Below are 10,563 nucleotides of genomic sequence, written 5' to 3'. Positions count from 1 at the left end.
ATCCATGCATGTGAGCTTCCTGTAACTGGGCTGAGAGTATTGATATGTTCGGGTCTGGAGAGTGGGTCTGCATGTGTGCTGTGCACTTCCCGGTGGGCACTCCCTTCTCAGCTTGGCTCTTATTTCCCATTACTGCTTCGCTCTGACTCACTGATGGCCCGCCACATGTCATTAGATGGCTCAGCTGCTGCTCTCATTTCTCTCAAAGGTAAACAGAGGTTTGCGTTTTGGCTTTTACATTTTATCTCCTGAGAGCTGGAGGAAGTGGCCTTTTGATAGTTTTGTTTGTTGAGTTGAATACTTACAGTGTCTTACAGTTTCAATTTTCCTTTCTCTTAGGTATTTGATCCTGATGACCTTTATTCAGGGGTCAATTTCGCCAAGGTTCTGAGTACACTTTTAGCTGTCAGCAAAGCAACAGAAGGTAAGCAGGACTTGTGATTTATGAGTTCTGGGTGAGTTTTTGCATCCATGTGTTTCTGATTACTCTTGAAGCAGACTATGGCCAGGATTGTTCGATTGGTGCAAATTTCCCCCCTCCCCCCAATAAACACCAATGAGCATTAAGTGCTTTAATTTTTCATGGCTTAGGATTTAAATGTAACTATCACAGATGTTATTCTAATGCCCTTAGTATAATCATAAGAACCAAGAAACTATTTCATTCAAAGCTCTTGACCTGAGTATAACAAGACCAAAAACAAAACGGAAAAAACTCGTTCCCTTTTTTATTAAGTTTACAAAATACAAGCCATCACTTCCTCTTCCCCACTAGAGATATTTTTCTCATAGTTTTCCGTATGTCTTTGTCCATGTAAAAGAACCCCTCAGTAACTTTGCACTGAAAAAGAAACCTCAGGTTCATAGTGAGTGAAAGGGATATCTTTTATTTAAATGTTTAACACCTTGGGCCGGCCCGTGGCTCACTCGGGAGAGTGCGGTGCTGAGAACACCAAGGCACTGGGTTTGGATCCTATATAGGGATGGTCGGTTCGCTCACTTGGGAGAGCGTGGTGCTGACAACACCAAGTCAAGGGTTAAGATCCCCTTACCGGTCATCTTTTATAAAAAAAAATAAATAAATAAAAAATAAATGTTTAACACCCGCCACCCTGGGGGTATTAAATATAAATCCTAGTAAATGCGAAGAAAACAATGATAAACAGAGTGTTAACTTCACTCCTTCTGAGATACAGTAACTTACCTACAGCTGGGTACTAGTAATCATAGTCAAAAGGCTTTGAACCCTTACCCTGGGTCTCAGCTGTCCGAAAAGCCATAGTTGGTCTCGTTCAGTCTTTGAAACAATCCTGGGGTAGCTACTATTATTATTAGGTTCATACGAGTATTACAGATAGGGAAAGTCAGGGCCCCAGTTGCCTAACTAGAAAGTAAGTGGCTGAGCTGGGATTCAAACCCACATCTGATTGACTCCAGATCCCTTATGTCCAACCATGGTTTTTGCTGCTCAAACTGTTAGAGGGTCAACAGGCTTTGTGCCCAGCACTGCCCAGTGCTACAAAGGAAGTGGACAGTATGGTCCCTGCCCTTGAGAAAATCACCGTCTATTTAGGGAGACTCAACTTACCCACGTGAAACAATTAGAGAACAAGAGCAGACAATATAATCAAGTGCCAAATAGGATGGAGCCTCTAGGAAGCTATCAAGTAATTATAGTTTTAGAAAAAGAGCTGCATATAATAGCGATACATGTAAAAATACTTGCCCCAAGTTGTTCTTTTGCTATTTGGAAAAAAATGCTTTTGAGCTATTGCAAGGCGTATAGCAGAAAGTACAGCTAATTCAAGTAACTATATTTAACACACATGACAACTATCCAATTCTGGGCAGGGAAGATCGTATAATTCTAACATTATGCCACGCAAATTATACGTTCCTTTGCCAAACTCTCCTAGCAAGTTTTACAGTCTCTTCCCTTGTCACAGATATTTATAAAAATACAAGGAGGTGAAAGTTAAAACCCACAGCATCAAGGAAATTACTTGGATACTGAGCTTGTCGTCTAGGGAATGTTTGGGCTTTAGACTTTTGCAGTTTATATCTTTTAAAAATAAGTGGAGAGGAAAAGAACCCGCATTTGAATTTGTCAAGAAGCCAGCTCCTCTCTTTACTACACTCTCAGCATACTGAAAACATCAAGCTCAGCTCTGGCCTGATCAAATTTCACAAGGTTTCAAGGAAGAGAAGACTCCTGAGTTTGATTTATTGTAAAAAATTATTCTAGTATCAAGATTGCATCTTTTCCAGACACATGCTCTCTCTTGTTCTCACTCTCCAGGTCCCTCCACCCCCCACCCATCAGGGAGATTTTACATTGTATGTGCCACATATATTGTTACATGTGAGTAAGAAAAGAACCACTGAGTTATGAGCCAAAAAACAAAGAGAGAAATTTGAAATATTTCAAAGTAATAAGAGCCACAAACAGCTGTTTGGTACCCAATATAGTTCTGCCTTTAGATAACAGGGCATACTGTTGCAACTGGTTCAGGAGAGAAGAGTTGTAGGGAAATGGGTTAAGAGAAAATGTGGTTCTGTCGCTGTTTTTCATTTTACTGGAGAGCGATGGCCAGTAAGGTTAAGAAAAAGTTGGCCACCAAAAAGGGAGGGAGGGATGAAATACGCTTGGCATGTTCGTAATGATAACAGTTGGAATTACAGCCAGGATGCCTTTGATAATGTCCCATGAAATATTATGTCGTAGATGTTTTTCTGACGTGAGTGGTTCCTTTACCATGCCTTTTCCTCTTTTCACAGATCAGCTGTCAGAAAGACCATGTGGACGTTCCTCTTCTCTTAGTGCTGCTAATAGTTCTCAGACAAACCCACAGGGAGCAGTTTCTACCATAGCTCCAGGGCTGCAAAGGCAGTCAAAGGCAGTGGTAAGTATACTTCCCAATTCCCCCTGCCTGTTCTAAAAATCCATAAATGAGATCAATAACCCAATTGCATCTCTATATGTGCTAAGATAGCCATCCTGTTTGTTTTGGGCATCACCGAGAAAACTAATTATAAACTGAGCAGCAGTTCAGGCTCGCCCAGTGGAACAAATCAGAGGCATGTGGGGCCAAGAGTCAGAAAACTGGGGTTGAAGCCCCAGCTCTGTACCTTACTAGAATCGGGCAAGTCAGTTAACTGAGAATGCTATGCAAATGTAAGTCATGATGACTCCTTCCTGATGGCAGTGTGCTGTTATTTTTCCTACCCCTCTGTTTATTAGTAGAACTAAATAGTGCCTGGCACATAGTAGGCAATCAATAAATATTAATTGCTATCCTCATTATTAACATCATCTTTATTTTTCTCTTTGCATTCCTATTGAGTAAAACCCAATTTTAAATATCATCAGCCTGTGGTGAACTTCTATATTGGGATCTCCCAGTTGTCTTTGCATTTGGTCTTATTGGGAGTTTTTATTTGGGAAGAAACCCCCTATCTTCTGCTCTTTGGGTGAAACCTTTATTCCCTATCAAAAGACACCCACTCACTGCAAGCTATCATGACCTATTACTTCCAAAGCACTTAAATGGGTGGTTCTTAACTTTTTTGAAGTCACAGATCTCTTTGAGATGCTGATGAACACTATGGCTCCCCACCCCTTGGACTCTCTCAAATTGTATGTAAAAGCCCATGTTTATGAACTAATTTAGACAAAGATCTGTTGGTTGTACTTATTAGACTCTCAAAAGAGTCTGTAACCCTCAAAAAGTTAAGCCTAATCCATGCATGGCAGGTTAAAGAACTCCTGATTTAGGTAACTATGGGGTATTTGATCTTTGCGTATGACTAAGTTGTAGTCAAATTAATAATTCTTAGTAACTTGGTCATGTAATTATGTGGACTATGTTTGGTAGAGGCAGAGTGAAATAGTTTATCACTCTACTTTGTTACCTGGCTCAGTTAAATGGGTATGATTAGATAATTGGTGGGGGGAGAGGGAAACCAGAGCTATGATCCCCTCCAAAATGCACATTCTCACAAGTGCAAAAGTTTGAATATAGTTTCGAGGGGCTTATTAATCCTCCCCTGAGGCCCATTCATGGATTCCTAAAACCTCAGAACTGAGATCGACCTTGAGTTTTATCCTTGGTCATACCACTTTATTTGCCGAAATCCACATAATTTCTACCGCTGCCTCATTTAGATGAGCCCTTAATCTGGTGCGGCTTTTGTTTCTCTAGGAGATGACGGAAAATGGAAGTCACCAGTTGATAGTAAAGGCAAGATTCAACTTTAAGCAGACTAATGAAGATGAATTGTCAGTTTGTAAAGGGGACATTATTTATGTCACTCGAGTTGAAGAAGGAGGCTGGTGGGAAGGCACATTAAATGGGAGAACAGGCTGGTTCCCTAGTAATTATGTTCGAGAAATTAAATCCAGTGGTAAGTGAAGCTTTTAAAAGCCTTTTTGAATGTGACTCTTGTACTTTCTTGGCATTCTTACTGAAAATCTTGTAGTTTTAATTGGTTAACAGAAACTGTTTATACTTGTATGTATATGTCAAAATAAGACTAGAACAGAACTGGGAAAAATCTGTGATTAGATATTTTGAAACAAAGTTGTATTTAGATTACATTGAGGCATCAAAAAGCTAAAAAAGCAAAGGAATTCAAAGCTCAGACAAGTGTTCCACCTTAGCTATGCCCTTTTATGTCTACTAATTCTAGCCCGTGTAATATAGTACATAGTCTTTCCAGCTACTGTAAGAATCACCATGGCAGAATACAATAATAAGAGAGGCCATGTGCTAACTTTCTTTTTTTAGCCCTAAGCCCTTTAAGCGGACCTAAGATGAAATGCCTCAGAGATGTGTGTGAGAGAGAACTATCACAGGGCTGCCGGAAGCTGTCTGGCTGCTTTGATTCTAAACAGATCGCCCTTAACTCATTGTGTACCACCAGTTGCTTACCCTTTTTTGTAATCATATCCGGACAATAAAAATCTAATTGCTCTTCAGTAGTTTTTCTTAGAGTTTTTTGATCGCCCTTAATTATTTACGAAGGTAGGCTCCGCTTGTATTAGAAAAAAAAAAAAAAAAAAAAATCCCAAACCTGCAATACAGATAAAACAGAGTTCAGTTATTCACATTATTACATCTCTTCATTTTTCAAAAATATTTACTCAAGGGCTCCTTTGAGTGTTCGGCTCTTCAGTGCATTATTTCTTTTGTAGATGTCTTCATTGCTTTTTGAATGCCTCAAAGTGGATACTATTAAGTTCTTAATTAAATTATGGGCTCACTGTAAATAAAATAAAACATGACAGAAATATTTAACGCAGATAATAAAAGTTCCTCTTCCCTTCACCCCCTTCCCAAGATAACCACGGTTAGGAACGTTTCCCTAAAGCATTTAAGATAAAATTTAGTTCACACACTTTTCTGTGTTCTGTGTTGGGTTAAGCCAGCAGGGGAGGAGGCATCTCCTTAATGGAATGTGTTTACTAATGGATTTATAATCATATATTTATATGTAGATTTCTTAGCAGTTTTAATGACTGGGATTTGAGAAGTTTCTGTGGAGCTCTGAAGTATTTTCACAGGCCTTGCCTGGAATTTCCTTTTCACAGGCGATTTTTACCCCTTGCTATGTCTTTCAATTGGTATAATCTGGGTATCAGGATCCCTAAACAATTTTCCAGACTCACTCTAATGTTGTTTCGTGATTCAGTGTCTTCATCTGCAAAACTAAAAGGAACAGGTTTTGTTGCCTTGTCTGGGAATTCCAAGCACTGTTGAGAGACATGGGATATGGACCCCACAGCACAGTTCTTACTTTGATGTACCTTCTTATAAGGCGATGCCTTGTAGCAGTCTGGCCACTCCCTATCGGCTGCCCCAGGCTGTTTGTCCTGGTCTTCCGGCCCTTCTCTTCAAGTTTCTCCTATAATCTCTTTGGTTTAGGACTCAGCTTAGGACTCATATGGCAAGCTCCAACTCTGATTTGAGTACTTAGGTAACCCCTAAAAGCATCTAGTCCAACTGTCAAGGATAGGTCTGGGCTGCTTGGTCCAGGGAGCCTCATAGTCAGGGAAGGCCTAGAAGTAGAAGTAAATGGAACAGCATCTCTCAGTTAGCTTACTGCAGTAGCTTTCTAATTGGTGTCCCTGCTTCTGTCCTTGTCACTTCTATAACCTAATCTAAACTCAGTAGCCAGAGTGATTCTTTCAACATGTAACTTGGGCCATGGCTAGCATCTCTGGCCTCCTCTCTGACCTCTCTCCCCTTCATTCATGTCACGTCAGCCACACTGGCCTTTTGGCTTCATGTCCCAGGCAGGCTTCTGCCTCACTTGCTGTCCCTCTGTCTGGAACATTCTCCTCAGATTTCAACACAGCTGGTTCCTTCACCTCTTTCAGAACTGCTCACTTGTCAGCTTCACAGTAGGTCCTTCCCCGGCCACCCAGGAAAAAATTGAACCTTATTCCCACTATCTCTATCCCCTTTCCCTTCTTTATTTATTTCTTTATTTTTTGTTTATCATTTCACTCCACCTAACATACTATACATTTACTTTCTATTTCCTTTATTATCTGTATCTTACCATTAGAATGTAAGCACCACAAGGGCAGAATTTTTTTTTCTGTTTTGTTTATGCTCAATGAATATTTGTAAAAATGGATGAATGTTGTGAGATAGGTAATTAAATTCTGTTCAGCTTGTTCGTTGAGTACCTCTTAGGCACTCAGGGGGTCTGTAACAATCTGTGCCTCATGGACTCTGCCCCTAGGACCTTACCATCTAGTAGTCAAGAGAGGTGTGTACACAACTAACTGTGACAGGATGGGACAGAGTAACACAGACAAAGGTCTAAGTAAGATGCTATTGTAGCAGTAGAATAATGATTTGATTAACCATGACTTAGGGAGAAGAAAGCACTTGAATTGGGCCTTGAAAAATGGAAGAAACTTCTGACTGGTAGAAGAAGGTTAGAGGGAGTTAGTTTAAAGCATGGAAGTAGGAATGCATGGAGCAATTGGTGGGATAATTTGGGTTGAGAATCAGGCATGTAAAGAGAAGGGCTGGAGCTTTGAGCTGCAGCTACATTAAGAGGGGTGTCAACATCAAATTTTAAGCAGAGAATAGCATGTGGTTTAGGAAGATCTTTGTAGAGGTAGTGTGGGGGATAGATTGCAGAGAACTGGTAGGGATAAACAACGAGGATGTCAGTAAACCAGGGGAGGCTACTGCTGAGATCCAGCAATCTGGATAGTGGTGTGGACTACTCTGGTGATACTGAGCAGGAAGAGAAGTGGATGGATGTAGCACATACTGTTGAAATATAATTTTAAAACTTGCTGATAATTACATATGAGGATAAGTGAAGAGGTGAGGATAACCCCAAGTCTGGGGGTCCAGCTCGATGGTGAGCTCCTTAAGGGCGTGCACTGTCATCCACCTAGCCAGCCAGCAAAGGTTTATTTCCCATGATTAGATATCAGTCTCTGTCCTGGATGCTGGTGAGGCAGAGAAGCATAAGACACAGGACTTGTCCTCATGATTCTCACAGTCTAGTGGGGGAAGACATCACTAGAATATAGTATGATAAGTTTAGTGATAGAGCTAAATACAGAGTGCTATGGAGAGTGGTGGGGAGAAGAGGGACACCTTACTCATTTTGACAGGGAGGTCAAGAGGGGCTTGTTTATCTTTGTATACCTTTCTGTCTCCATAGTGCCTAACACAGTGGTTAGACATAGGAAATTTTTGATACGCTTCATTAACAGAGAAGAGAGAGGAGAAGGAGGTTGCACGTATGCATTTGTGACAGGGGGTGGTTGGTACTGAAGATGGTGGATTGTTTTGGACTTGTTGAGTGGAGGTGAGCAAGTGACAGTTCTGAAGATTTCCAGTAAGCAGGTGGCAGTATGGACATGGAGCATGGGAGAGAGATAAGAACTGGAGATGAAGCACAAAGTAACAGTACAAGGTGGTGAATGATGAAGTGTAAAATACATAGCAGATCATCAGTGTTCAGAGGCAGAGAGTGCATTGTGGCTGAGGACTCGGGCTGAACACTGAAAGACAGGTGAGCTGTACTTAGGCCCAGAAGAGAGGGTAGGATAATCTCAGTCACAGTGATTGGTCATGGAAAACAAAAACCATGAAGGTTCTGTGGTAGGAATGAGCAGAGTGAGCTGGGGGCACAGTGGGTGACTGGTGTAATAAAAATGTCTTGTTGGGAAAGTAGGTGCTCGATAAATCTTTGTTGACCTGAATTCTTTTTCACCCCAACTCTTGCTGCCTCCACAAAATAGTAAGTCAAAACCTATCTAGGATGTTGCCAACAGACATAAATTCAATGCTGTGATGTTTTGTGTTTGGTCTAGAAAATACCTGTCAATTTTTTATTTCTCTCCATGAACTCCATACTGATGTGTAGGCTTAGGAAAGATTTGTCTTTAAGGAATTTGAAAAAAAAAAAAAAAAAAGATTCGTAGATGAAATGCATATGCCATAGAAACAAAACCTTCAATTTAGTTTTAAACCCCACTGCTATACAACCTCTTGGGTCGCTTATGAAGTTAATCAGGCATGGAACTGAAGAACATCAGTGATCTTCATCTGCTTACTACTGGGTTAACTGCATAACTCAAATAGTCAAAATCTGACAAATTCATACATGCAGCCTGGGGGAACCATTCAGCCTGATACTACACATCCTTTTGTAATGTCTTAACATCAAAACAAAGCAAGCCCAGAGCCATACAACCCTCACCCTGCAGATTGCTGTGCCATGGGAGTGCTGTGCATAGTTTTCCTCCCTTGAATTTGTCATTGACTGAGGGCACTTTGTGTTCTGGTAAATTTGCCCTTGGGGAGTGGCATTTTAAGTTTTGGATTCCACTGTGGCTCTTATCTAGAGATAATTATGGCCAAAGCCCTGGGGACAGCTTGTTTCCGCTCTTTGAGAGGAGGCTGATTTCAGAGGATGTACATCATAAAGAACCACCCACCTAATTCTATAGAAAGTTAAGAAATAGAATATTTGAGTTTAAACACACACACACATCGCCTTTTAACAGGAGCTTGAGGCTGAAGATAGAGTAGGTTTTTGTGACTGTGATGATAAAAACCTCTCACTAAATTGGTAAAGGGCCACAAAAATGTTTACATTGTGTAATGATAAAATAAAAAAATAAGAAAATGAAAACTTCTCACCAAGGATGACAGAACCTGGGCATTGGTGACATCATGAAGCCATTGTTACCAGTTCTGCCTGTCTACCTCTGGATTTCTTATTACATGAGAAAAATTTTGAGCAAAAAAAAAAAAAAAATATATATATATATATATATATATATATGTATATATAGAGAGAGAGAGCACAAAAATATATTTTGAGCAAATATATATATATATTTTAAAATCTCACTTGATGAAAAATACATGATATTGATAACTTAGTTACTATATAAGCTACAGAAGGTGTATTAAGAGCCTTTGCTCCTTTATTTCATTTGAGTCAGATACATTATACACAAGAATATTAGGCATTTATACAGTCCTCTTTTTAAAATCAGTGGTAACCTGTAAATTAACATGTTATTTATACTTCAAAGTAATTTCTGCCCATACATTGATAACGTAGTAAAGAATATCTCTTTTTATTTTTATTTTTGCTCTGTTACCTAGAATGACTAAGGGTTTTGTTAGAACTTTGTATTAAAATTTTCCTGGCAAAAATTTCCATGCCAAGAAAATGTTGACGCAAGTATTATTGGAGCAGATATTTTAAGCAAATTTTGTTTTCTCCAACTGATTGTGTTAAGGGGTCATTAAATCCTTCTTCTAAAACTTCTTATTAGTAGAAAATATAGATATCAATTAAGAGGATTAGGTACATGGTTAATTAAATGTGTATTAAGGCAGATTAAGAAATCCCTCTTCCTGCTTATTATAAACCAAAGCTAGGATTGAGTTTTATATTTAAACTTCCTGTTTTAATCCCCTGGGTGTAGTTGCATGTCCAGAGAAACTGTTACTAGATTTCTTTTTGTGCTGTCACCACCAACAGGCAATAGGAATCTGTACAACAGCAAAGGAAGGGAAAGAATCAAAAGTTAATTGGAAAGGGGTCTTTATATCAGGATTTAGAGGGTTTCTTATGCCTGCGTCTGGGTGACACTGTTGCTGTTTGAGTTATATTATGCTAAAAGCCCATTAAAATTCTTCATTATATTGACTGTTTTTTCTTTCTTTCTTTTTTTTTTTTTCACTGATTGAATTGAATCCAATTGACCCATCTTTTCAGTGCTTTAGAAGCACCTCCTAAAAGGTTTATGTTTTCATGTTAGTTCTGGTTAGGTCACTTTAAACTACCCCCAGGGACTGAATTTGTCTCCCCTGAACCTCCACATGTTTCTTTCTTCTCAGCATGTGGCTGAGTGTGAGTTTCAGAGAGAACTTCACATGGTGGGGGTAAGCAGTGGCAGGGGTGGAGGTGGGGGGCAAAAGAGGAACAAGAAGCAAGAAACTGTCACTGAGGTCGTGGTGCTGTTGTTTTTCTCTTTGCATCCCCCTCTTGAATTTTTTCACAGGG

General features: G+C 39.8%; 1 protein-coding gene across 2 annotated transcripts in view; it reads left to right on the top strand.

The window, feature by feature from the left end:
* Window positions 1-339: 339 nt before the first annotated feature.
* ARHGEF6 (Rac/Cdc42 guanine nucleotide exchange factor 6) overlaps window positions 340-10,563 on the top strand; it is an 87,823-nt gene continuing 77,599 nt past the window's right edge. The window contains exons 1-3 of one of the 2 annotated variants that reach the window (XM_063083078.1): window positions 340-424; window positions 2,779-2,903; window positions 4,203-4,404. In XM_063083078.1, coding sequence (XP_062939148.1) covers window positions 4,206-4,404 — 199 coding nt within the window. In that variant the 5' untranslated portion in view covers window positions 340-424; window positions 2,779-2,903; window positions 4,203-4,205. Of the gene's footprint in view, window positions 425-2,778; window positions 2,904-4,202; window positions 4,405-10,563 lie in introns of those variants that run through there. The other variant, XM_063083077.1, reaches the window with a different exon arrangement.

The sequence above is a fragment of the Cynocephalus volans genome, chromosome X, assembly GCF_027409185.1.
Source record: "Cynocephalus volans isolate mCynVol1 chromosome X, mCynVol1.pri, whole genome shotgun sequence".
Lineage (NCBI taxonomy): Eukaryota > Metazoa > Chordata > Mammalia > Dermoptera > Cynocephalidae > Cynocephalus > Cynocephalus volans.
Note: the sequence above shows the minus strand (reverse complement) of the source record. Positions and strands in the feature narration are given on the sequence as shown.